Source organism: Corylus avellana, chromosome ca7 (genome assembly GCF_901000735.1).
Source record: "Corylus avellana chromosome ca7, CavTom2PMs-1.0".
Classification (NCBI taxonomy): domain Eukaryota; kingdom Viridiplantae; phylum Streptophyta; class Magnoliopsida; order Fagales; family Betulaceae; genus Corylus; species Corylus avellana.
In genome coordinates, this window is record NC_081547.1 from 6049217 (window position 1) to 6075937 (window position 26721).

Here is a 26721-nt window from a genome sequence, read left to right on the forward strand (position 1 = left end):
ATAGGATTTTTTTGTTATTAGGCTATTCCAATTTCATACTTTTAAGAGAGGGAAGTTACGGACCTACCTACGTCTTATTCAGACTAGGACAACTATATCAGATACAAAAAATGATTAAAAAAAAAAAGTGGTGCAAGAACGCCATTAGTAAAAGATAAATCAAGTAGGGCTAGAAACCCGGATCCTCTCCATTTTCTTTAATAAAAAATACAAGAAGTGGAGTTGGAAATTCGGATCTTTTCTATTTTAAAGAAATTGGAAAGGAACCGGTTCTTTATATTACAATGGTAGAATGATCAGTTTGCTTTTTTTTTAGATCATTCTATCATTATAAAAAGAAGGATCGACTCATCTTCATTTCCTTTAAAATAAAAAAGATCCTTTTCCTCGAGTCGGAGGGTGGCCAGTGTAAGCCATGACCCCCAACACAAGGTAAAAAAAAAAAAATTATAAGGTAAAATTTTATTTTTTTTCTTTTGCCTTTTGACCTTTACGCACTAAAATTTTTGGCCTTTTGACTCATGCCCATACCAAACTCTGCCTCCGTTTCAAAATACAACCGATGAGAGCATTTTTTTTGGACCAAACATACTAAGAAAAAGCTTTTGATCTCAAAACCATAATATTTTTATTTCTTTTCGACAATAAAGATGAAAGCCATTAGCAAAAATTGGAAAAATTGGATACTTGAATGGCTTTATATCAATCAAAGGTACATATGACCCGCCAACCGTGGTCCAGCAATGGCCATCAAGGGTTGGGCCTTAGGCATGGTCATCCCATAAACCTCACTTGTATCTATATCTTCAGGCCTCAACCCTTCCGGTGGGGCCCATTCAAAGCAGTGAAAGAGCCGAGCCAAAGCCATCAAAACCATGGTCACTCCAAGCGGTGCACCAGGGCACTTCCTCTTCCCAGCACTAAATGGCAATATCTTGAAGTCGGCTCCGTGGCTAATCTCGACTCGGCGCCCATCGACCAACCAGTGCCTCTCAGGCCGAAACTCCTCTACGTTGTCCCAGAGCTTGGTGTTCCGACCCAACCCATGAGTGTTGATGAAGACACGTGTCTTGGCCGGGATGTAATAGCCGTTGATGGTGGTGGCGCAAAGAGATTCGTGTGGGATGAGAAAGGGCCCAGCTGGGTGCATACGGAAAGTTTCACGTACGACGCAACGCAAGTAGTTAAGATGGGCCAAATCAGATTCAGAGACCATTCTGTTGGGTCCCACGACGGAATCAAGCTCTTCTTGGATCTTTCGAAGGACACGTGGATGCTTGATCACCTCGGCCATCGCCCACTCATTGGTCACAGCTGAAGTGTCTGTAGCAGCGGCTATCATGTCCTAAAGTGCCATAAACCAAATTGGTCAATTAGTGTTTCATTGAGGTTTTATGAGCACCGGACGGACTACAATTTAGAATGTAAAATTCTAATTTTTTAAAATTTTTGAGGAAAATATCAAGTTCGCCCCTAATGAGCACCATCATTTTATCATACTACCAACAATTATCCCTTAGTTGAGTGGCATTAAGAATGTGTATTGTCTTAAAAGAAATTGAAGGATCCACGACAATTTCCCAAATTGCTACTAACATGAATAGGTAAGGTGAGATATCTCATATGTTATTTATCTATTTAAAAAGGTGATTAGATAGTCCAAAAAGTATTTGGGTAAGTGGGTCTGATAGAATTAGATCCATAACAATTACATGTCTAAATTCTAGCAATTTTAGCAAGTAATGTAAGAGACTATGTAGGATCCACTTGCCTGGGCAGATGACTGGACAATGCAAAATTTATTTCGGTAGGATGGTCCTATATAGGGTTTCTTATATTACCTGCTTAAATTGCTAACAATTCAAACAAGTAATTGTTGTGTATCCTTATTCGAGTCACATATGAGCTTTCTTACATTAATTATTTGTTTAATTGCTAGCAATTCAGACAAGTAATTCCTATGAATCGTAATCCTAAAACAAAGTAATTCAAAAAAATTGAAGGAAAGTAAATAGACAGAATACTGCAATCATACAGTTAAAAAATATATATCACCTGGATTAGAGCTTTAATTTCTATATCATCCATGTGTTCTTTCCCGTCTTCACCAGGCAAAGATAGTAGGACATCAACAAAATCCAATTCTTCATCATCACCTGCACTTTCCTTTCTCTTTCTCTCTCTTGCCCTCCTATGTTCTTCAATGATCCTCATGTGAAAATCATCCACTCTCTTCTCCACATCCCGCATCCTCTTTTCACACCCATAAGGGTCCACGCACCTCCAAAACGGTAGATAATCACCCAAGTATATCAAGCCCAAAAGCCAAAACAACTCATGGGTTATATCCATGAACTCCATAGCCTCTTGAGGGCCAGCTGATTCAGCACCAAAATATTGCTTCCCCAGCAACATCCTCGTCACATTGTTCATTGAGAATGCACCCAACACTTCCCTCAAGTTCACCGCCTTTCCGGTTCGAGCCCGCTCCCAAATGTCTCGAACAAGATGTTGGGCTTCCTCGGCGCGGTGCTTCGCAAATGACTCGAGTCGCTTTGTCGTCAACAAGTGCTCCATGCAGATTCTCCTCATCCGCTTCCAATGCGGCCCCAATGGGGCCAGTGCCACGTCTCCGCACCCATAGGCTAAATGAATGGCGGCGAGAGTCCGTGGCCTGGAGGCAAATACATCGTCTTGACGAACCAAAATTTCGCTTATGATATCAGGGTCGGTGGTGGTGATGGCATGAACGCTGCCAAGGCGGAGGTAGACCAAGGAGCCATATTTGCCACACAGAGAAGCTAGGTCCCTGTGGGGGAGTTGGGTCAACTGGAGAAGGTTACCAAATATCGGCCACCTTGGTGGCCCCGGAGGAAGTCTTTTTGTTTGATTTAAGGACTTCCGATTGAGCCACTGGTAAATGATCTTGGCGAGGAGAGCTGCACAAAGAAGGGTTGAAGCAAATGTGACTAAATCCATGAATGGTACCAATTTTTTGGACTTTTTTGTTGCATAATTTCATTAAAAATTTAAGTTTGTTTAGACCTTTAAATACTTGCTTATTGCATAAATAAATAATGCTTTATTATTAATCATAATCTTTACATGCAAAAGGTCATAATTGTGTAAATGGTGTGACACATCTACAATTCTACATAGTTGAATCAAACAATTGATTATGAAGACTTTCATCTGTAGGTTGTTGGGTCGATGAGACATGCTCTTTGTGATGGTCACATATGGACTCCTACTCTAAAGAAATGAAATTTGCCTTTCTCCTCCTACTCATGGTAGATTGAAGAGTACAACATGCATGGCCCCTAGTTAGGTAAAGATATTATAACTATACAGGCTGCTCAAATTGATTCATTTATTAAGACAACTAAGGTTACTTTTAGTAGGTAGAAATGGACCAGGAATGGATCGGGAGTGACTATAATAGTTATTTTATTATTTGGTTGCAAATCACTACTATAGATCGAATAGCTATTTCCATAAATGAGAAATAAATATTCCTCTAAAAGATTAGAGACATAGCTATTTTTCCTGAAAAGAATTGCATTTTCCTTTCTTTTTCTTTTTTTTTCTAAAAAAAATACATTCTCCGTGAGTGGAGGGTGATTGGTACCTAGAGCACAACACTTGGTCGTTCGATTAGGGTATTTGGCCACCATAGGGAATTAACCTTTTTTTTTTTCCCAAAAAAATAAAAAAGAAAGCTTTTTTTGGCAAAATCATTTTTAGAACTAGGGTACGTTTGAAATTTTGATTTAGCTATAGTTACAGTGAGGAAATTTTATCATTTGTGTGTTATCACCAACGAAATAATAGAAATGGTCATTCTATTACAGCTTAATTATTATATTCCTAATAATACTCATTCCTATGCTTAAGAAATCATCGTTCTAGTGTATCAAACGTGCCCAAGAGACGGTGAATTAAGGAAAATGCTAAATATACTAGTGCATCTTTATTACAAATTTACAATACCTCTACAAAACTGAGGTGGAATCTTACATGAATACTGCTAAGTCAATAATACTAGAATTTGATTTCCAAGTCAAATTTTTATTAACAAATTCATATGTTTAGAAATTGAAGGAAAAATAAAAAAACTTATAGGATCAAATGCTCTTCCCCTCTCTTCTCCATCTCATACTCAAAATCATTTCATCTTTTATAGTAATTTTTTTTTTTTAATAAACCCAAACCCGCTCAGCATTCTGTAAAACCACCCTTTTTGGTGGTGTTAGTGGTGATCCTTAGGGTTGTTCATTATAACTGACCTGCCAACCGATAACCGATAACTGATAACCGCTAACCAATTTCATAGTTGGTTATTAAAAACCGCTAATAGACTAAGTCGGTTGCAATTCGCGGTTTTAGGGGTTAGGAAAAGGCGGTTATAACTGATAACTGACTATATATATGTATAATAATATAAATATTTATATTAATAAACTATTAATCAAAACATCCGGACTTGTTGAGTTGTTGGCCGTTTACTAACTTTACTGCTCTACTTCTCCAGATTTGAGAATTTATTTTTTCCAGATTTTGTAATATCCAGATTTGGGATTTGTCAATTGTTGGTTTTCCAGATTTTGTAATATCCAAACTGAGTGATACTATAAGTCTTCCTAGAGTCCTCCTGGAGCCATCCAAAATGTGATGTGGCTTTTAAAATCATCAATAGATCAAAAGTTAATAAATCACATCACATTTGGGATGACTCTAAGAAGACTTATAGCATTACTCCTCCAGACTTGTTGTCTTTTTTGTCTTTTTAATTTTTTTCATTTGAATTTGGATTAATGGATTTAGGCTATGTTTTTTTAGCCATGTTTTTGGGCTACAATTTATTGGGCCATTTTTTTTCATCTTTTTTGGAATTTTTGTCCCAAAATCCTTAAAATAAGACCAAAAATTACAAATTAAAGGCCCAAAACACTTAAAAAGCCCAAATGCCCATTTAAAAAAAAAAAACGGTTATAACCAATCGGTTATTGAATTGAATAACCGATAACCGCCAGTTATAAAATAACCAATAACCGACAAAGTCAGTTGCAGTTACGGTTATAACTAATAACTGACGATTATAACCATTTGAACACCCCACTCATCCTGCACGCATGTAACATATGACTTTCAAATAACAAAGCATAAATGAAAATATCTAATTTCACATATGAGGTTACAACATCATAAATAATAAATTTCATAGTGTAATATATTTTAGTTTTCTTTTCAAAGATATGACTCTCACATAACACTTTAGAGCTGGTAAATAAACCTATTTAAATGAATATTAACTTTATGGTCTTACATTTCAAATACCCCCATTGAGCTAGGTTAAGTTAAAATAGCCGGCATACAGGTCATACAACGGTTCCATGGTCTAGTGGTCAGGACATTGGACTCTGAATCCAGTAACCCGAGTTCAAGTCTCGGTGGAACCTATCTTTTTGCGCCTAAATTTCCCGACCGCTAATTTGTCAAGCCTCAAGTCCGAAACTCTGGAATCTGAACTATGAAACACATACTTCAGTTCAAACTGTCCCATATTTGTCGTTGCCACGAGGCAAAACACTATCTAACATTCCTGGAAAACAAAAAATTTCCGAGAAAGTCGTTTACTTTTTTTCCGGCAGGGAAATGGACTCTGAAACTCGACGGAAAATCGAGGAAACAGTGCTAGACATACTGAGGAAAGCGAACGTGGAGGAGATGACCGAGTTCGAGGTCCGACTCGCGGCCTCGAAGCGACTAGGGATAGACCTCTTCGAACCCCAGCGCAAGTTACTTGTGCGGAGCGTGGTGGAGAATTTCCTGCTCTTGACAATGGAGGACGAAGAAGGAGGAGGAGGCGACGGCAAGCAGGCCCATTCGAATGTTCGCGAGGAGACCAAAGAGGTGGTGCAGGAGGAGGAGGAGGAGGAGCAGGACACAAGGCTGAAGAAGGAGGTGAATGACGGCGGAGACCGCGTTGTTTGCAAGGTGACCAAACCCTAGCGCTCTCTTTGAGACCAAAAAAAAAAACAATTGAAGTTATAGGAAATTGGGTTGTTCGAAAACCCTAGTTTCTCTTTGTTGCTGAGAAAGCCGAGGAAAGGGAAGGAAAACTGAATTGATTTTAAATCGAAGGTTTCTCATTTTCTTGGGGACCTCACTGAAATGACCTTAATTAACACAAGGAAAAGTGAATTTGAAGATTATCCTTTTTTTTTTTTTTTTTTGTTAATTATCTTGGGCTTTAGAAAAATGGAAAAATAAAAGTAGTAAATAGTTGTTGGTTGATTCAGCTTTCAAACAAGAGGAGGGTGGTAATTCAAGATTTCAGAGGGAAAACTTTGGTTTCAATTAGGGAATTCTATGAGAAGGATGGAAAGCAGATTCCTACGGCCAAAGGTGAACATATATGCATACTGTTCTTTTTTTTTTCACATTTTCCTCTTTAGTTCTTGTGTACGTTTTGCTTTATAGTCTTTGCTTGTTGATTTGTTCGATTCAATATAATTGTACTTTGGGTTTAACATTACTTGCCTGCTTTCTCTATTCTTGTCTGTATTGTTGCATTTCAGGAATTAGTTTGTCAACTGAACAATGGTCGGCCTTCAGGAAGAGTGTCCCTGCTATAGAGGAAGCCGTCAGTAAGATGGAACTGAAGTTAAGGTGAGATTACTTTGTTGGAGTTTGAAAAGCTAGCTTTGACATGGTCTTTTGAATCTACATTATGAATAAAACTCACTGAAATTTCGCTTATATTAGATAGAGAAGCTACACGCTTGCATAAATTAGGATTAAGGTCCGTTCATATGTGTACTAGGGTTGTGCCACTCTGCTCTTTTTTTTAACGGGATTGAATTACTTATCAAAATAATTTTCCAAGCAAATAGTATTATTTGTACTCGCTACTTATAATATGTCATGCATTAAAACCTTTTCTTGATGGTTAAGAGTATGTAGCTGAAAGATTTACTGATTTGAAATATTTACTGAATAAAATGTAGATCCCACCTTGATGGTAAACAAACTGAAGATGTATGTGATTCAGTGAGTGATCTTGCTTCCCAAGAAGTTGTTGCTATTGCCACCCACCGTTTTTATGGGAAGAATTACCATTGCTGGGCACAGCAAATGGAAATTTTCTTAAAGCAATCAAAGATTGGATATGTACTTACTGACCCATGCCCAAGTGTTTCTTTAGGCCCGGAAGCAACTACCGAAGAAATTGCTCGAGCCAAACATGATGAGCTAAAGTGGGTGAATGATGACTGTATTTGCCGTTGCAACATCTTGAGCTCTCTGTCTGACCCTCTCTTTTACCAATACTCTAAAAGAGCTGGGAGTGCTAAAGAACTGTGGGAAGAGCTGAAATTAGTTTATCTTTTTGAGGAGTTTGGAACAAAGAGATCTCAAGTGAAGAATTACATTGAATTCCAGATGGTTGAAGAAAGACCTGTAGTTGAACAAGTCCAAGAATTCAACAACATTGCAGACGCTATTGTTGCGGCCGGAATGTCGATTGATGAGAACTTTCATGTCAGTGTCATCATTTCCAAACTTCCACCATCTTGGAAGGACTTCTGCATCAAGTTGATGCGTGAGGAGTATCTACCTTTCAGGAAGTTGATGGATCATTTGAGGATCGAGGAAGAGTGTCGCAGCCAAGAGAAGCAAAGAGAATCTTCTAATCTGTTGGGCGATCACGACGTCCGGAAATTTAGACCACAGACCAGAGATCTGAAGCCACCGGGCATGCGATGGAATAGACGAGAATCAGAGATGGATGGAAGGCCCAAAATCTGCCACAATTGTGGCAAGAAAGGGCATATTTCGCGCAACTGTCGTGGGAAGTTTGTCAAGGAAAATAATGAAAACAGATATGTGGACAATGGATCTATGCCTGCAGTTACAGAGGTTTAACATGGCTAAGGAAACAAATGAAGTAGCTGATTGACATGGATACCACCCAACTCAATTGTAGTGAGATCTTTGCCTGTAGTTGAAGAGGTTAAGGGAATCGTGAAGTAGCTGATTGGCTGATTGCCATGGTCACCATCCATCTCAATTGCAGTGACAACATGTTCAATTCGTCAAGATTTGGTCTGGACAAACTGAAGACTGGGCTAGCTCAAGCCTTCTCATACCCAGCAAAACCCTCTATTAGAGGATACTTTCTTTTTGACTGTATATGGCATTGTGATCAGTAAATAATATGCTTCCCCTCCCCCACTTTGTTTCCCCCTTTTTCCCTCAACGTATACAAGTCTGACCTGTCTGAATCTTTTACAAGCCAACATGAGATATGAAAGTTCTAGAATTTGTTCATAAAGACGATGCAGCTTAAACGAATGCATTGAGCAAGGCCTTCAAAAAGAAAGATTGAAAACACAAAACAGAAGGTAAATGTGTTGTCTGAAATGAATATGTAGCTGCAGTTGCAGCCTTCAAAGGAGGAACAAAACAAGAGTATGAAGTGCTGAAGAAACTAATACTTATAATAAACTTCAAGACATTAACATGAGTTATGGTGCTTGATAAAAATTGTTTCACAACCCAACATGGTGACCTCTTAACAGAATGAAGAGGAACAGTAAATCCAACCTGACGAATAATGCTAAAAATATGAGTTTCCTTGTCACGTAAAGTCATGGATAACAAGAGTTAATGCAATCAATTTGTAAAAATACTAAGCAAGCATATGCAGTCGTGCAGAGTTAAAGATTTTGCACATCAATTGCTAGATAAAAGTAAATACCATCGTGAATAATACAAACCCGGTCTTCTGTGTTCTATTCAACGACAAAGTCACAAAATTACACGATGTTAATCAAGCCACATAAAATTCCTTAAAATTCCTCAGCCTGAATAATGTTGTAATTTCCAAACCTTCAAGGTTGAGAAAGGCTGGCTAAAGTTTTGGTCATAAGAGGTTATAGTACATTCCCACTAGACAACAAACAAAACTACTGCAATAATAGAGGCCAGTCACATGACTTCATTATACTTTGCTAAGATGGCCTGGAAGGCAGTACATCATCACATCTGCTAAGCTTCCTGTCCGAAAATTTTTAAGCATGTCTTGTGAAGTTGGCATGGTCCAATAATTGTTGTTCTCTTTGCATATCCTCTACAAATTTAGATCTTTCCCATTCCAGCTTCTTGATCATATCTTCAGTTTGGATGTAGGTCACTGGTGCATTCGACTTTCCAGAGGCTACGGGAAATTTTACCTCTACATCTTTCCTAAAAGCAGAAAAGATATTCATTATCATGCTTTAATTGCTACAATGACATCAGATATCAATAACAAGGGAATAATTCTTATTTATATTCTGAAAAGGAGGGGCCTGCATATAATATACAAAGGATAGAAGGATATAAATCTGATGGCACAAAGTCGTTCATGCAAATCTTCAAATCCAATAAACTGTATTTGAGCTGTAAGCGTCTAGGTTAAAAATCAATGGTCTATATTGGATTGCCACATAGCAATTCTCAAGAATTACAAAATAGTTTCATACAGAGACACACAGGTTAAGAAAGAAACATCAATCTATAAAAGATGCCGTGAATGTACGATATAATTCATGTTGTCTAAATCTGATACTAACCGACTGCCAAGGTCAAATACACCAGGTTTCTTAATCATCCCACCATCTAAAGACAGTGCTCCGTCAGTTATGCATGTGAGAGCAAGTAGCATCTCGCTTCTGGTTCTGTATATTTGCAGGCGAGAGAAGAGGCCATAGAATAATGTCTCTCTCAAACCATGTCCACTGGCAGTAAGACAAGATAAATTTCTCCTATCCAAATTGATCATGTTCACTGCATAATCAAGAAAGCCAGGCGGACACTCCCCATTCTGTAATTTTGGCTTTGGAAGATCAAGTTTCCTTTGCTGGTCATCAGCCACAAATCCACCAGCATATGGTCTGAGAAAAAACACTAGTTAGAGTCTTTACATAACAAATAATTACTTGAACAAAAACAGGGCAAAGGTAGGGTACTCTTGCCTTAAATCTTCAAGACAAATGACAAGGAACCGGCCATTTATTCTTTTCCCAATAGAAGATCCAAGCAAATGTAGACCGGTTCTGCTATTTACTATGCCTTCCCCATCATACTTCTCCAAAGCCTTAACACCTTCAAATGTCTTGGAAACTATTGCAAGCATAGTCTCTAATCCCAAGTACTCTGAGAGAAGCCTGTGACCAACATGTAGGATTAGATTAAAAATTTCCATGTATCAGTCTTTTTATTTGCCATCTCTGAAAACTATTCTATGACCATCCCAGTTTAAATTAAATCAGAATTGCGGATAATCTTTTGAAATGCATTTGGATAAGTTTCTAAAGGTGTTTTTGTATTGTGTTTTTCCAAAACTAAAAGGGGAAATTACTGAACCACTTCCTGAATTTCAATGTCTTTATCAAATTGCTTCCTGGGTTTTAATTTTTATCTTTTAACTCATTGCGTTGTTCCCCATTATTAAATTGATCATTGAATACAATTCTGTACAGATTCCATCAATTGTTTTTTACGGAGCCCATGGAAAATTACAATTATACTCATTTCTGAAAAAGGAACAAAAAAAAAAAAATCAAAAAACAAATCATGGGTGGTGAGGAGTGGTCGCAAGTCACTCCTCTGTTGGTGGGGGTGGCCATGAGCAACCCCTATGACAATGGGAATGGCCGTGAGCCACCCCCTCTATCAGTGTGGGTGGCTGCCCTCTTAGGGGGCACCCACCTCCCTCACCTCCAGTGAAGAGGCAGCCTCCACCCTTAGAGGCCAGTCTCTGCTTTTCTTTTCTTTTTTTCAAAAGAGGTCAGCCTCCACTTGTTAGTTAGCATGAAAGATTGAACCATATTTTCAAAGATGTTTTGCACTTGTTTTTGAAAAAATGAGCAAGCATTTTCAAAACATTTTTCTACAAACGTGAGTAAATTTTCTAGAAGTATTTATATTTTGTTTTCTAAAAAGTGTTTTATGTGTTGTGTTTTGAAAATGAAAACTAAAAAGTGTTTCTGTGGGGGCCACACCTGAAAACTTGTTTGAATAATTATATCTTAAAAGTGTTTTTAGCGTTTAAAAAGTGAAAACACCTTTTGAAATGCCCAACCAAACATGCTCTTAGTATCTAGTAGAACCCCATAATGAGTCCAGATGTCCATCTGATCATGAACTTTGGGGTTGTTAGTAACAAAACCAAGATTTTAGAGTTGTTTGTGAAAATGATATGAACTACAGGATCAATGGCAGTAGCAGAACCAAGAGTGAAATGAAAAACAACTAAGTTCCTCATAACCATAGCTATTTCAGAAATCTTAGAGCTTTGGTTGATCGCCAAGAAAAACAAATTTCATTATCAGAAGAAAAAATGATCTGAGTAAACATAGTCTGACTAGCTGTTGCTTTCAATTGTTGGGTGACATAGGAAAGGTGTGAAGGATGAAAACTGCTGACCTACTAAGGTTATCATCATCAACTCTGGCAAGATTAGCTACAACACCCAGAACATCCTTGGTTAATGGCAAATCCAATGCCTGACTTAAATGATTAGCTTTCAACCAGCAAAATACACCAGCTGCAGAGTTTTCTTGCTGCAATATCTGTCCCATTGTTTCCTCCTCAGTGTGAGAAGAATTATCATTAGCTGTTTCAGCCACATTTGCTGAACAATGATACCTTCCAAGACTCACTAAAATCTATGTCAGCACAGAAAAGATTTCACAGTATTATATAACTAGAGCTTTAACTGAAATCAAAAAAAGAAAACCTACTGTACTAGAAAGTCAGCATGGAACAACCCTTGTACTTAAGCTTGATATGCATAAATACCCCTCCCCCCAACCCAAAAGATAGAATATACCTTGTAAATCACGTATAGATTCATCTAACTGGTTTATCTGAGTCTTCAGAAATTTAAGATTATCTTCATGCTGCTTGTCTTTTTTCTCCAAGCTCTCTGAATTATCCTGAAAAGTATGCTGAAATGAACCAATAAGAAAATTGTCCTTGAGCGTAGATTTTGGTATAACGCTGCTCAGTTAAGTCAGAGCAGATTTCGCAACTTACATAAAATTCTAAGTTTATGAACATGTATCCAATTTGGCATACAGTCAATAGCTATGAAACTTGCCACAAAAAATCCCTAAAAGCTAGAGTCTATGATACACATTATATACACATCATGGAAACTAAAATGCTATAAGAGTAAGACGTAAATCTGTTATATATGCAAATAAGCAATAGGAAGAAGAAAATCTTCCTAAGACTATTCTCTTCCACCACCCCACTCCAAAATAAAACGGGAAAAAGAAAATCCCCAAAACACCACTAAATAGAAAGGAAAGTAAGATGACATATACAAAACTAAAAGCGAAAGGACAAATTTTTTAAAGGTCATCCTCCACTATTACATCATTATAGTAGAACCCATCCTACAAAACTGAGAAGGCATGTTATTGTGGAGAGACAGCGCATTTGGCATAGATAAAAGCACATCCAGGTTTCTTTCCTTTTTCTTTTTTCTTTGAGGATTTCCCTTCACAAGAATTTCTTCTATGGCACTTAAGAGTATCTGATAGGACTCTCTCTATACCTTTTCGGAAGACTTCACACAGGTGATTTGCTCAAGGCACAAGGGTCAAAATGACTGTCTATAGGTGTCAAATTAATAAGATTGGCATACTGGCTAATAAGAACTGTGGTCCTAATTAAGAAATTTATTCAGGATAAGCATTCAGCTAAACAATTCAGGATAAAAAAAATATATTAATTAAATGAGTAAATTCGTCATTTGAGCATTGACTTCACGGTTTTCCTTTACTCTCGGTTAGAATTTTTAGTTCGGAATATTAGAATATTAATTAAATGAGTAAATTCGTCATTTTTTATTAACTTAAATCAATATTCGTGAATAATAAAAACTTCAAAAATTCATTTCCAATTTAGCGCTACAGAAACCAAAATTAAACCTTAGAATATATACACTCCTATCTGACAAACTTAGCACTTAAAAAACTGAAATCTAATTAATTTCCAATGGCCTAGAGTGTTTGATTCACAGAACCATGGCAGAAAAAGCTATGAGATAGTATAAGCTTGTACTTAAAACGTGGAAAATGCAGCTAAATTTTCCATGCAAGAGGCTTTAAAAACCATAGCCATGGGGGAATGGTCAAAAAGCTTATATACAGTCAGTTTCCCTCCCTTTATTTTCCTTCAAACTCACATTCATTGGGCCATGTAATTAGGTTAAATTTGGGTAGTTCATTTTACAGTCGGTTTCTAATTGTTCTTTGAGCAATGAAGATCACTCAAAATCTCCAAGATTCTAAAGAGAGAGAGGGAGAGAGAGGAGAAGAAGAAGAAGAAATGGAAAACTCCCATAAACCAAACGCGCCCTAAGTAACAAGAATGTTCGTTATATTTGAATCAGACAATTACAAGCGGTAAAAGAGAAGTGAGTGGTAATGTTGTAAATACGAGAGATATAGAGAGCAGAGATCGAACCTGTCGGTTAGGCTGATGCATGGCTGAGAAGAAGATGACTCAAAAGAGAGTCGCTGTCTTTCACTCCTCACTCAGCTTTGAAGATCGAGGGTTGAAATTCAAAACGGAGTGGCATTTGCGTCAATTTGTGGAACTCCGTTGTCATTTTGTAATGGCAATAAACCATCTGCAATTCAATTGCATGTCCACGTGTCCCAATTTCCATAATCCCCTTTTTTCTCCTTTACTAGAAAGTGTGGCCCACGCGCTCGTTTGAAATCTTGCCGTCTTCACTGTTGAATGAGTCAGCGAGAACGAATATAATTTTTCTTGTGTGATTTTTAAAATTAATAATAAATTAAAATTTAATATTAATTTTTTTAAAAAAAATTACTTTAATTTGAGAATACTCCTCTTTCTTGTTACTTTCTGTTCCAAGTTCTTTCTATTTTTCTTTATTTTATTTTATTTTTGTTATCACCACCAATTATTTTTTTTCTTTAATAGAAAGAATATTTTCATCAATTGGCAAAGTTTTTTTTTTTAAACTGGGTTAAAAAAATTTTCTTCAACCTAATCTATAAAAGTGATCATATCCATTTTTTTAATAACATATGATATGCACGTGAATTTTTAATAAAAATTATTTCAATTTTGTCTCTGCTATTAAAAAAATATGTACATCTCACATGTTCAAGGGATACATGTCACTTTTATAAACTAAATTAAAAAAAATTCCTCCAAACTAATTTGAAAAAAAACTTTATCCCCAACCAATTAATACTCATCCAAACTTATTAAATAAAATATATTTCATGATCACAAATCACAATGCATATTTAGGATTCATATGATTTAATTAGTGTGAATGCAAGCATGGCATGTGCCACTCCCATTTATTTATAAAAAGAAAGAAGAGGATTTTGAAATTTGCGAAAAGTGCTTGAGGAAGGACGTCTTCCTTCCTCGACCGCTAATAAAATGTTGGCGTTTATGTATAAAGTGTGAACAAATTCTGACTTTGTTGTAAATATGGACGTGGAACATTTGCTTTGAGTGCTGGTTGATATAAAAGAATTTTTTTTTTTTTTAATTTATTTAGGTGTTTCGTGTTTGGCTGTTACTTCCTTAACCAACAGGAAAAAAGAAAAACAAAAAACAAAAAAAGCAAAGAAAAAAAAGTCAAATATTCGTGCCGAAAGCATGCTGACTGACAGCATATTGTAGCTTGGTCTTGATTAGACCGGAATGGTCAAGGTTTCGATTTAATCCACATGATCACGTGTCAGCCGTGACAAATCTGCCCACATATACAGATCTACTATGATTTGATTTAATTTACAATGGGTTTCATGCTGACCACTCAACATACCCACCCACCTATAGGCAAACACACCCATATATATCTTGCGATCAGAAGGTTCTCCTATGTCCTTCCTATTAAAAGGAAAAAAGAAAAAGAAAAAACGCGTAAAAAAATTTTGGCTTATTTAGAAAATCAAAAGCTGGTTCACATGTCAAAATACTATGCGGTGGCGGGCCAGTGTTGAGAGCAGAAGAAAAAATCTTTGGTCTATTGAAGATGCTTTGAAATTGAACCACACGCCACATGTCAAAAAAAAAAAAAAAAAAAAAAAAGTTCTACGTGTACGCGAATTTGACACGGGCTTGCTCAGTGATATTTGTCATACTTTTTCGGCTCAGTTTTTCAAAGCACTTACTTTTACTTTAAAAGGCAACACATGCACCACATGATTTTTGTCACTCGCAAAATTCAATGGTGGAAAAGACGTAGGCCACATGAAAGAATTAAACAGCCCTCATGGTGCGACGCTGATACCATTGGACCACAACATCGTATGTTCAATATACTTATTACTTGCACCCAAGTTGTTGTTGTTGTTGTTGTTTTTTTTTTTTTTTTTTTGTCAAGGTTGGAGATACCTCAAATCCCTTTATGGAAAGGAGAAAATATTAAAAGGATGGCCTAAGATTTGAGAAGAGGATCTATTCTTTCATCATTTTCATGTAGCATGTGCATCTACACAAAAGCACTCCATTTGGTTGTTAAGACAACACAGGGAAAGGAAACATTCCAAGGATATGCCAATTTCCAGTTTCCATCGTTTGTTTGTTTGTTTCCCTTGATATAGAAGGTATCAGTTCAGCATGAGCGTGTTTTGTTTAATGCGTGTCGAGTTAATCACTTTTTTAGGAACAAAAAAAAAAAAAAGAAGTTGAGACCAAAATAGGAAGTGCCCCCATTCCATGGGAAGGTAATTCTTACATTGCCATGGTCAAGACTCCAATTTCTTGCCCACATTACAAGCATGCTGACAGCTAGATTGACAAGAAACGGCTGCAATTCTAGGCAATAATAAGAGGAACAGAACATGTTTGCTTTATGCACAAAGCAAAATTAGAATATGATTATTATGAAGGTAATTATTGGATAATGCACTGGAAACCCCCCCTTTTTTTTATCTTTCCCTTTCAGTAAGGGAAATAACTACAAAACCGCATTCCCATGAAAACAGAACTCGGATATGGCAAGCAAAAGCTATTCAACTAAAATTCTTATCTCATAAAAGTGATTAATTGAAGCATAGATTTATTGACGACACACTAAACAAAATAATTGTCTGATGATACATTTAACCAGAGTCCAGACATTGCTATTAATGTCATTACAGAAGAAGTAAACTGCCTTGCAAAATTGGGAACCAAAAGTAGACCATCACATAGCTTGCAAAGGACAAAGGAGACAATAAATAAGAGCACAGAAAATAAATGCCAAAACAAATAACTCATTATGCATCAAATTCATATATCTCATAAAACTTTGATCCCTCAGAGGGCACAAGCAGCAGTGGGTTTACAAGTAACATGCTGATTCACAAAGAACTAGGTAAATAACTAAAACTTTGAGAAACTGGCATAAAAATGATAAAATTAAAAAAAAAAAAAAAAAAAAAGAACAAAATTGTCTGATACTAATAACCAACAATAATACAGTCATTTTAACTGACAAATTTGATTCACCTAGCAAGAATACTTCCCTTATAACAGAATATGTATACTATAAACAATCACAGAAAATTTGCTGCCCTACTTAGTCAAGAAGTAGTAATTGTTCTACTTTAGCCGGCACTGCATTCCCTTATAGGATCCACTGCTGTATATCAAAACCTGTAAAAGAAAGCTTTTAATCTGGTTCTCCACTACGTATTACCTATGGACTACACTAAATCTGATTCTCATACTACCCAACTGAAGACAATGGCTGTAAGGAGTTGGATTCCCGAGAAAATGCTGCAATCAACTTTTCCTTTGTCAATTGCTCAGATCCTTGAGACTTGATTACAAATGTATGAAACACAGTGTCATTTGCTGCGGCGATTTTCGACTCTACAACAGTAACTTGTGCATCTTTGAATGCTTGGATGACTCTTGATGCAGGGTGTGAATCTAAAGGGCAGCTCACCCTTACAATAACCTCATCATGGGCAGCTTGAATATCAACATTAGGAGGTCGATATAGGTTTTCAGTGTTCGAGTTACCCTCCAAAGTTGATGCATCTCTTGAAGTGCTCCCAAATCTTTCCCTCTCTACTTCCATGACCTTGAGCTTTGCCTGAAGCTCATTGATGTAAGCAATGGCATCTCCCAACAAGGAGGCTTTGTCCATCTTGGATATATTGGGCACAACAGCTCGTAATGCATAGAACCGTTGATTAAGCTTCTCCCGCCGCTGCCTCTCCGCCTCCACATGATTGAGCGGTTCTTCTCTTCCATTTGCAGGTTTTCTGCCTCGTTTCCTGGGTCTCCGTTCCTCCGCTGCACCTGCTCGCTCTTCCTTGCACGAGGCTTCGACATCTGAGTGCTCAGATTCAGCACTAAACGGCCGGGACATCACAGAAGGCCTTGAGGTGGCCCCTGAAAAATCAATTTGCATTTGCACCTGCTTTTGTGGCTGGTAGTGGTTTAGCCGATATTCTTCCATAACCCCATTAACACGCTCCTGTAAGTTATTTGGGGTCTGCGAACAATAAATTTCTGATGGACTCCCTTGTTTCCCACCATGAATCTGTCCCCAACTTGAGCTATGGAGACCATTTCGTGGGCTGGGGTATGCAATCTTACTCCTATTAGGATAGACTTCCCATGGCCTCTCTTCCATCTTTCTAACAGCAAGTTTCTCCCGGTAAGGAGGACGAATCAAGTTACCCGAGTTCAAATCCTGCCCAAAGATCTTTGGAATTCCTTCCACTCTATCCACCATCCCCAAATTCACAATAGGGGCATTTTCATCTTTCTTCTCACTCACCACCGGCAATGCTGGCACTAGCTTAACCTTTGTTAGTGAGGGATGTGCCGAAAATGATGATCTTATTGACTGCAACAATTCTAAATTTTCACCCACAGATCTTACTGAACCCAACTCAACCACACCCACATCAGTTGTGACTAAAACAATGGTCTGGATTCCAGCAGATTTTGCAAGGAACGACCGGACACAATAATCAGACTGCGATTTCAGAGCATCCGGGAGCCACACATGCTTCCCGGACGCAAAGCACTTTCCTGGACCGCCCTCGCCTCGAGGGAATGAGAAATACATCGATGCAAGAAAGAACATCTCCGTATCGGTAACCCGGTCCAATCCTAAGGCATAATTATCCTCATCCGATCCCCCAAACAATTTGTGCAGCTTCTGAAGCACCCTTTTCCTCATCTTCTGCTGAGTCTCATCCCCCAGGCGAAGATTAAGAATTCGCATAGCTTCAGGCTCCTCCCCCTCCTTAGGCTCCCTACAAGACCCATCCCCCCACCCCAAAACCCAATCCCCTGACTTGGACCTTGAAAGTTGCCAAAAGATTGCATAATTCCAGCTAAAGTTCGAGGCGTTCGGGCTCTCCACGAGATCCGAAAGCGTGTTTTGCAAATGCTCATCACTTCCCACAGCCATTAACAAATTTTCATTTGGAACCGAGCTCGATAGCAAGTAATCGAAAGCCCGAGTCCCCAGAACCGCCGCAACCATGGTCTTCTCCTCATCATTCCACACCGCACCACCCAAACCCGCCTCAATCTTCATCTCTCAACCCCCAAAAATAAATTACCCACAATAAAAAATCTCTAATTTTCAATACCCAGATCAAATCTCGGTCCCCAAAACCCTTTAAGCAATGAAAAATCCCTGCTTTTCTAGCACTAAGCTCAAATCCAATACGTTACAATAGACCAAAAACAACAAACCCCACATCATTTTCTTAAACCATAGCTACAAATTCAGATCTCACAAGCTCTAAATCTTTAAGTACAAAGAAAACCCAGGAAAAGAAAGAAACCAAAATTGAGCAAGAAAAAACAACAACAATAGAGGAATTGAGAAAGATAATACACACCAGTTTTGGCTAGAGAAATGGGATCATGAAGCGGCGGTTGGTTAAGACAGCAGAGTAAATAATAGTCTCAGTGTAAAGATTCCCGGGTAAGTGAAAGTTCAATTGGGGATATAAAATTCTTCCAGGAAAACAAACAGGCAGTTAGTTCACAAACAATAACGAGAGCGAACGCCTTCTCTTTCTCTCTTCTCTTTCTAGCAAAGTGAAGGTCAGACTGGGAGGAGGGGAACAAATGGGGTTTTTCATTTTTAATTTCTTTGATAAATCTTAAACTTTCATAAAAGATATAACCATGGTTAACAAGGTTTTGGCGTTGGAAATTAACTATGGTTAATTCGTTGGAGGTTGAGAAGTAGTCGGCAACAATTTTTTTTTGTGTTGGTTTGTTTGTTTGCTGCTGAGCGACACAGTGGGAAACAGGCGAAACACCTGATATACTACTCGCAGTCGCAGATGATTATTTCATGTTACTTTTTTTCTACTGTTTATCTCCTTGATAATAAATGCCTTTGCTTCATAATAATTTCTTCTTTATGTTTTTTTTTTCTTGGACAGAAAAGGACATAAAAGGCTTTGCTTGATAATTATTATTTTTTTTTTCTACTTTTAAAATAACAAATATTAACAGATAATTTAAAATAAAAAAATATTTACTAAACACTTAAAATTACTTTTATTTTTATTTCCTATGTAACACTTTTTCTAAAAGTTCCAACAAATGGAGATAAAAAAAATTTGGTAATTCTCTTGCCAAGAAGAGGTTGGCAATAATTATTTCTTTCAATAAAGAAAGGGACACGATAACTCGGTGCACATGTATAACATGTGACTCTTTTTTTTCTGAGCCATACAGGAAAAAGTAAGTGGAATGTACAACATGTGACATGGTTATTCTTATTTTTCCCACTTTGTTTCTTTTCTTTCGGAATAAAACGCAGAGCCAGAGTACTGTTTCCTCAAATTATATTTTTAAAAGTTATGGAATTCTAAAATTTTCCAAAGATTTTTTTCTTACTTTCATATATATATATATATATATATATATTACACATTGATATCAAATTAAACAAAGATCCAAAGTTAGGTAACGAAGGTACAATTATTTTCTTTTTCCACGAAATCATTCAAGAGAAATGTTTTGACTGTCCATCTTTCAATATTCAAAACTATAGTACTCACTTAACTTTCCAAAATGTTGACCGTTTCATTGAAATTTTGACTTCCACTTTTGGTGTTCTCCTTATTAGAACTTACGGTTTAGGGAAGAGAGATGAGAATTAAATTTTTTTTTAAAAAAAAAAAAAAAAAAAAAACTCAAGTGAATTAAAGTTGTTCGGCCAATTGCATACGTCTACACATCAAAACTTTTTTTTATAACTAAATTTTTCCTTGATATATTTAATTGCGTACAATATTCTATTTATATATAAAAAGTATGAACTTTACAAGTGTTTTATACTTTTACATTAACAACAATAAAGTTAATTTATCATTTATAATTCTTGTCTCTTGATTTATTGTAACTATAGTCTATTGATTTATTGTAACTCTTAACTCTCGAGTTCTTTGTCTCTTGAGTTATTGTAACTCTTGTCTCAATAAGCCTTCGCAAACCTAATGGTAGATCACGTATATTGAGGTTTGGGCGAGAAATGGCTTATATGGCTTGAATTATAACATCAACTGCTATGACCGAAACATGGACTTCGGTGACTCTTGGCCGACATCAACTACTATGGCTGTACTTGAACATCAGCAACTTTTTGGCCATGATCAACTATTAGGGCCGGAATAGAGCCAATTGTTAGCCTGAAATTGACCACATGGGCCGGAATAATAATAAATAAATAAATGTTACATAACATAAAATCAAAAGGTGCAACATCAAAATGGCTAAACTGGAAAATAAATAAACTCTGCGACAACTGCTTCTTGTGAAACAACCAGTCTATAGGCTTCAGCTAGTGACACGTAGATCCTACGATTCTACCATATATGTCTTTTTCATTCCGTCGAAAATCGATTTTACGAATGATGGAGTATTCGTCGAAGCTTCGGAGGATGAATAAAGTTAATTTATTTATAGAGAAAGAGTATGAACGTTATACTTTATACTTTTACATTAACAACAATAAAATTAATTTATCATCTGTAACTCTTGTTTCTTGATTTCTTGTAACTCTAAACTCATGAGTTATTTGTCTCTTGAATTATTGTAACTCTTGTCCCAATACTCATCATCCTACGTGAAAATTGTTTTCTAAAAAAATAAAAAATAAAAAAACTTAATCCCCTCACAAAGAAGATCTATGAATATCCCTATCAATAAGTTTCATTCATGCTTTCTTATTGCTTATTTTTTAATTCATTTTCTTAGTCTTTAGATTCGTCATAATTTATCCTCTCTCTCTCAATCAAGTGCAAGTGCTGTGTTTGTGTGGAACATTTGTAAGGTTTATTGTAGGCAAAATAAAACGAGGTTGACCGCGTGGGTCCAAAACCTTAAGAGAAGAAAAGAGATACAACCAAACGATCCTATCGACCATTGGTTTATGATTTATTCTTCTTAGGTATCATCATTTTGAAAGTTACAACAAAAAGAAATCCTAGGAAATCAAAAAAGTTAAAGGGAAAAAGAAAGAAATCTGATAAGTTTGAGGTTTGAAGCTTAATAAAGATTATAAAACTACTTGGGGCTGTAATTGTAAAGCAGTTGGTGGCCCTTAATTGAGTAGAATCAAAGGCAACAAAAAAGTTGAAAGTGATTCCAACCCAAAGATGTGTGGCCTCATTTTCACTCTTTTTTTAAAAGTTGGGGTGAATTCATAATTAACAATTTTTAAATAATAATAATAATATTTATATCTATGTAAAATTATGGAAAGTAGTAGGATGAGGAAGAGAGAGTAAATCGGAAATTACCAAAAAATACAAGTCAAGCGTTAATTATTATTATTATTATTATTATTATTCATACATCACGCACACCGGTCGAACATCACGCGTTTTGGGCGGCTCCATCATCCCCATTGCAGAAGAAACACGTTTGGCACTGCAAGCAAGCGCCACGTGTTTAAGGCATGTGGGCCTATTAAAACGTGTCGAGATGTCATGGATCCTCGATTACATCTAACAAATTAAACCGATAAGAAACTCGCCCGAGAGAGAGAGACTGAGAGAGCACTAAAAAACAGTGAGGAAGCTCGTGAACAGCATGTGAACGTGAACCTAGGGATGTGTGATGAAGCACGTGATCTACATTTAATATTCTGCTTTTAAATATTTCCTGTAACGTGTTTGGCGTGTGTCCCTATTTTTCTATTGCCTGACGTGGCATTGCCTTCTTTCTCACTTTTTTTTTTTTTCATTTCCTCAGATTTTTTAGTTGGTTATGATGCAACTTGCTGGTTTCGTGTAGTGTGGCACTAATAACTACACCTTCATTTTATTTTCGTTGAGTTGGAGGATTATTTTTCACGCCAAAAAATAAGTTTTGAGAATTTTTATGTCTTAGATTTAGTATGTTCATATTAAATGTGTCTCATAACTGAAGTTATACATGAGTTAATAGAATCTGATATCAAAGATATGATTTGATTATATTTATGACTTTTTAATTTCATAGTATTTAGTTATATTTTATCATAGATAAGAGACTTTATGCTCTTAATCTTTTCTCAGATAATTCCAAAAGATTTTTGTTGAATGATTTGATGTCGTAGTACTTATTAGCATTTTGATTAGAAGATGGGTAAAAAATTAACTCAATCTTTTTTGATAGGGCCGCAAAAAGTGGTATAGGAAGCAAAGCCTAAAAACATGAGAAGAGAAAGACTCATAAACCATTTTCAAACCCTCACTGGCAAGCAAGTCAACAAATACTAAAATAGATGTTGAAGAATGAAAGGCACTGAATCGATCTACGGCATTGACTCAATGGGCCATCATCTCATTGGCCCGTTATTCAAAGCGACGTAGTTTTTATATTTCTTCTCCTTCTCCTTGCATAGCTTTTAACTCGTGAGTTTTTTTTTTTTTTTTCAAAGAAAGGACCACATTTGATTTACATGGCCACAGAAACTTGGGCTTCGCCATCACGGAAGATGATAACAATTCCACCCAACTTAACTTTTCTATCCTTAATCCTTACACCATCGAAATTTGCTTTTGTCACAGGAATCCTATAATTGGAGGGTGTTGCACGTGTAGAATGTGCGTAGTGTGTAGTGTGTGCGAAAGTGCGTAGTACTGTGTCCTACCCTAGATTTTGCTACTTTGCTTCACATGGTCGGTACATTGAATTTGGCCAAGTCTTAATTCAGGCGTCCTGAAAAAAACTGTCCATTTTCAAGCTCTTTTCATGTGGTAAAACTTCCAATATAAGTTGATTTTGACCTGAAAAAAGAACATCACTTTTTTTTTAAAAAAAAATTCACTAGTGTCAAACCCTAATTAAATCTCCTTTTAGAGACTGATAGGGTGCTTGAGTGCAACAGCCATAGGTTTTTAATTATGGTCTCTCCCTCCATTGATTAATTATGGTACGAAAAATGAGTAACCGCAAAACAAAGTCGCTAGTCGTTAGTCACTAGTCGCTAGTCGCTGACTTCTTTTAAATTTGTAATTAGGTTCGACAAACTCTGATGATTTGAGGAAAAGCTCAAAAATAATTTATGGTCTATTTTTTATAAATAATAATAATAATAATTTTATGAAAATTAAAGACCAATAATGTTTTTGGTTTGCCAATTATTTTCACGAAAAAATATATATATTTTTTTTTAAAAAAATAGCCTTAGATTATCAATTCTAGCTATTTTACTACGTCTACATATAGGATAGGGCAGTGATATACATCACACAGGCGTGCATGAACAGTCATGCACGCCCGTGTGATTTAATTATAAAATATAATTAAAATATTATATTTTAATAGTTTAATTATAAAAATTAAAAATTAAAAAAATAAAAATTAAACACGGGCGTGCATAACTGTTCATGTACACTCATGTGATGTATATCACTGCTCTATAGGATAATACTAGACATTTCGACACTTTTTCCTAAATTCCTTTTCTCAAATGATCTAGTCCATTTAATAAATAAATAGTTTTATATATATTTTTTTTTTCTCAAATGAATGTGGGATTCAAATTATTTGGAAAAAAAGTTTTGAGATGCTTAGCAGCCCTCTATATTCTTTAATTTTGCAGTTTACGTACATAGTGACATATTCAAGCTATTGATCTAATGACAATAATTTAATTAGGCTACAATATTGTTTATAATTAACTTACACGTGAAATCCAGCTACTATTTTTATAAAAAAAAATATTACCTTGATTCTTTCTGCTTCCAATTGTTGCATGCATGAGATCATAATTCCTATTTAACTTTTATGAAGTCACGTAAATAATTAACATATTAAGGAAACATATATATTAGTGGAATGCAATTAATATTTAAAATTAAAAAAGCATTGTAAATTTGTTTGATCCACATTGATTGTTTCAAAGACGTGACTAAGGTTTTTCTTATGATGTTTTAGAGGAACATGTAGATTTATCAAAAATTTGTTTGTTTCTTTTAAAGGTTCCTCACAAAAATAAACAACCAATCTGTCTTTGATATTTTCTTCCATATATACCTAAGAGGCATTGGTCTTAATTAGATATCTTAGGCTCTGACCCTAGTGTTAATTTACACTCATCATCATCATTTGACCTTTTACATGCATTTGATATACCGATTACCTCAAGGAGTCAATGGTCTTTCATGAATAACTTTTTTAACTTTTTTTGTTTTTGTCGGTCAGTGAGTGATGTTTAATTGTGTTGTGATTGATATCGATCACATGCATTTGCATTAAACTGATGATTAAGAAAACGGTTGTTAATTTCTTTTCAGTCTCTTCCAAAGAACCAGCACCCGAAATTTTGTTAAGAAAAAAATAAAGAAAGGAGGAAATAGAGGAATTGTTTAACTCAATTCCTTTTCCGTCCATTTCTAATGGGCATGGGCCTACGATCCAAAGCTTTGTGAAGCTCAGTTTAGGCAATATTCAGCCATGGGCCATGGCCCATAGGCTTCAATAAAATAGATAAACACCGCTCTTCTAAAACGTTCAATTGTAGAATGGGTTTAAAATCACGTCACTCATTATTCAAGATAATGACTTTATCTTAAGTTTAAGACAATGAAATATATCCAGAAAAATTGTAGGAGACAATATTTCTTCTATTTTTTAGCATTTAATATTTAGTTGAATTGGTTTCTAAATAAAAATGTATATATAGACTTTTGAGTAATAGTAGGGACCATCTTTTTATCCTCCTAAAGCTGATATAGCTTTTAAAATTACCATTAAATTTTAGATGAATCATGCTTGAATTTTGATCCAATGATGATTTCGAAAGCCACATCATCTTTAGAAAGATAAAAAGATGGTTCTTAGCATTACTCTATACTTTTTTCTTGAAATTGGTGCTTACTGAAAGGGTCGTTTTCAGATGAGCCTAATCATAATGTTGGCTGTTGTGCTAACTCTTTCAACCACTATTATAGAGCAAACATTTTAGGTTATAAATAAATACCATTAGACAATAGTTTTTTTTTTTTTTTTTCCTAATAAAAAGGATAGGTCGGAGAGACCAATTGTGACTATCCTACCTGAATGTGACCAATTGTGGCTATTCTACCTTAACATAACCATATGCCTGGCTTACTTCAATTGCCACATGTAACACCTGATCATTCAACAGCCAATTGATTGCTATTGGAGTTACGTCTCAATGTCACTCCAAATGACAAAATTGTAAGAAGTCATTTAGTTTTAATAAGTAGTTTCTTTTTAATTTTAGGTCATCAATTTTGTCTACCAATTATATCTATTCTTCTTCTTTATTCTTCTTCTATTTGGGAAAATAGTCATTTTTATGAGAATGATTATTCTAAAGATAGTGTGCAATCAACCAAGATTTATTCCGCATGCCAAACGCGCCTTATGCGATTCAATTACATTCTCAAGTAAGAACTCATTACGAGGTAATACAATATAGTAAGCAATATTAATCATGAATATAAATAGTAAAATCCATTATTTTACTCCAAGTTAACGATTGATGAGAAGGTTTATGCTTGCCAAAAAAAAAAAAAAATTGTGGCCACTATCAATTATCAAGTCACTGTCCATGCAATGGCCGAGATTATGTGCCCTCAGTGAATGGCCATCTCGACGCGTGGGCTTTTGCCCAAAACAAAGGAACAAAAAACCCACCATGCACCAAGTAGCATGTAGAAAAATCTGCACGGGAAAAAGCCCAAGACAAATAAAAAACAAATTCACCAAAAGCCCGTGCTACCGTCCACCGCGTGAACCACACCAAGAGAAGCATGTAAAGCAAGAGCCGTCCTACTTAAAAGGGTTTTGCCAAGATATCAATCTTCCAACACTCCGGGAAAGAGACAGATACTGATCAGCTCTGCACACTACGTACTCCCACTCGCCCACTGCTTGCTGTAGGAATCACGACCAAACACCACCTGTACATTGTTGGGACCAAAAATCTTTCCAATTAATGCACTAGATATATAAGGCTACATGCACATTGCAGGAAGCCCGCTATTTCACAGTTTTTTTTTTTTTTTTTTTACCGATTGAATTTTTTTTTCGTTAGAAGAAACGACAAAAAGTATATATATATATATATATATATATTCGGACACGTATTTGTACTTGTAATATTGATCTACACATATACTTTTATAGAGTTCTTTCTATCTTTGTTTGATAAGCGAGTTTAGCAGTGAC

The 26721-nt window shown here is 36.1% G+C and overlaps 4 protein-coding genes and 1 non-coding gene across 6 annotated transcripts; 2 read left to right on the forward strand and 3 right to left on the reverse strand.

Moving 5' to 3' along the window:
* Window positions 1-706: 706 nt before the first annotated feature.
* LOC132187184 (cytochrome P450 703A2) lies at window positions 707-2979 on the reverse strand. Its single transcript, XM_059601405.1, has 2 exons — window positions 2056-2979; window positions 707-1345 (listed from the first exon to the last, which is right to left on the reverse strand). The coding sequence occupies exons 1-2, from the start codon at window positions 2977-2979 to the stop codon at window positions 707-709; spliced, it is 1563 nt and encodes a 520-aa protein (XP_059457388.1).
* Window positions 2980-5387: 2408 nt separating this feature from the next.
* TRNAQ-CUG (transfer RNA glutamine (anticodon CUG)) lies at window positions 5388-5459 on the forward strand. The gene has a single exon. It is a non-coding gene; the product is annotated as a tRNA-Gln (tRNA).
* Window positions 5413-8260, forward strand: LOC132187185 (uncharacterized). The gene is made up of 4 exons (XM_059601406.1): window positions 5413-5997; window positions 6303-6408; window positions 6582-6672; window positions 7011-8260. The coding sequence occupies exons 1-4, from the start codon at window positions 5656-5658 to the stop codon at window positions 7924-7926; spliced, it is 1455 nt and encodes a 484-aa protein (XP_059457389.1). The 5' UTR covers window positions 5413-5655; the 3' UTR covers window positions 7927-8260.
* Window positions 8261-8713: 453 nt separating this feature from the next.
* On the reverse strand, window positions 8714-13638 carry LOC132188802 (protein DEFECTIVE IN MERISTEM SILENCING 3-like). 2 transcript variants are annotated; one of them, XM_059603354.1, is made up of 6 exons: window positions 13525-13638; window positions 11879-11984; window positions 11473-11707; window positions 10020-10211; window positions 9618-9938; window positions 8714-9249 (listed from the first exon to the last, which is right to left on the reverse strand). In XM_059603354.1, the coding sequence occupies exons 1-6, from the start codon at window positions 13543-13545 to the stop codon at window positions 9075-9077; spliced, it is 1050 nt and encodes a 349-aa protein (XP_059459337.1). In that variant the 5' UTR covers window positions 13546-13638; the 3' UTR covers window positions 8714-9074. The 2 variants fall into 2 exon arrangements, with proteins under 2 accessions (XP_059459337.1, XP_059459336.1); XM_059603353.1 differs by having other exon boundaries at window positions 11879-11996.
* A 2668-nt stretch (window positions 13639-16306) lies between these two features.
* On the reverse strand, window positions 16307-19239 carry LOC132187615 (transcription factor MTB1). Its single transcript, XM_059601982.1, has one exon. The coding sequence runs from the start codon at window positions 18599-18601 to the stop codon at window positions 16766-16768; it is 1836 nt and encodes a 611-aa protein (XP_059457965.1). The 5' UTR covers window positions 18602-19239; the 3' UTR covers window positions 16307-16765.
* Window positions 19240-26721: the final 7482 nt, after the last annotated feature.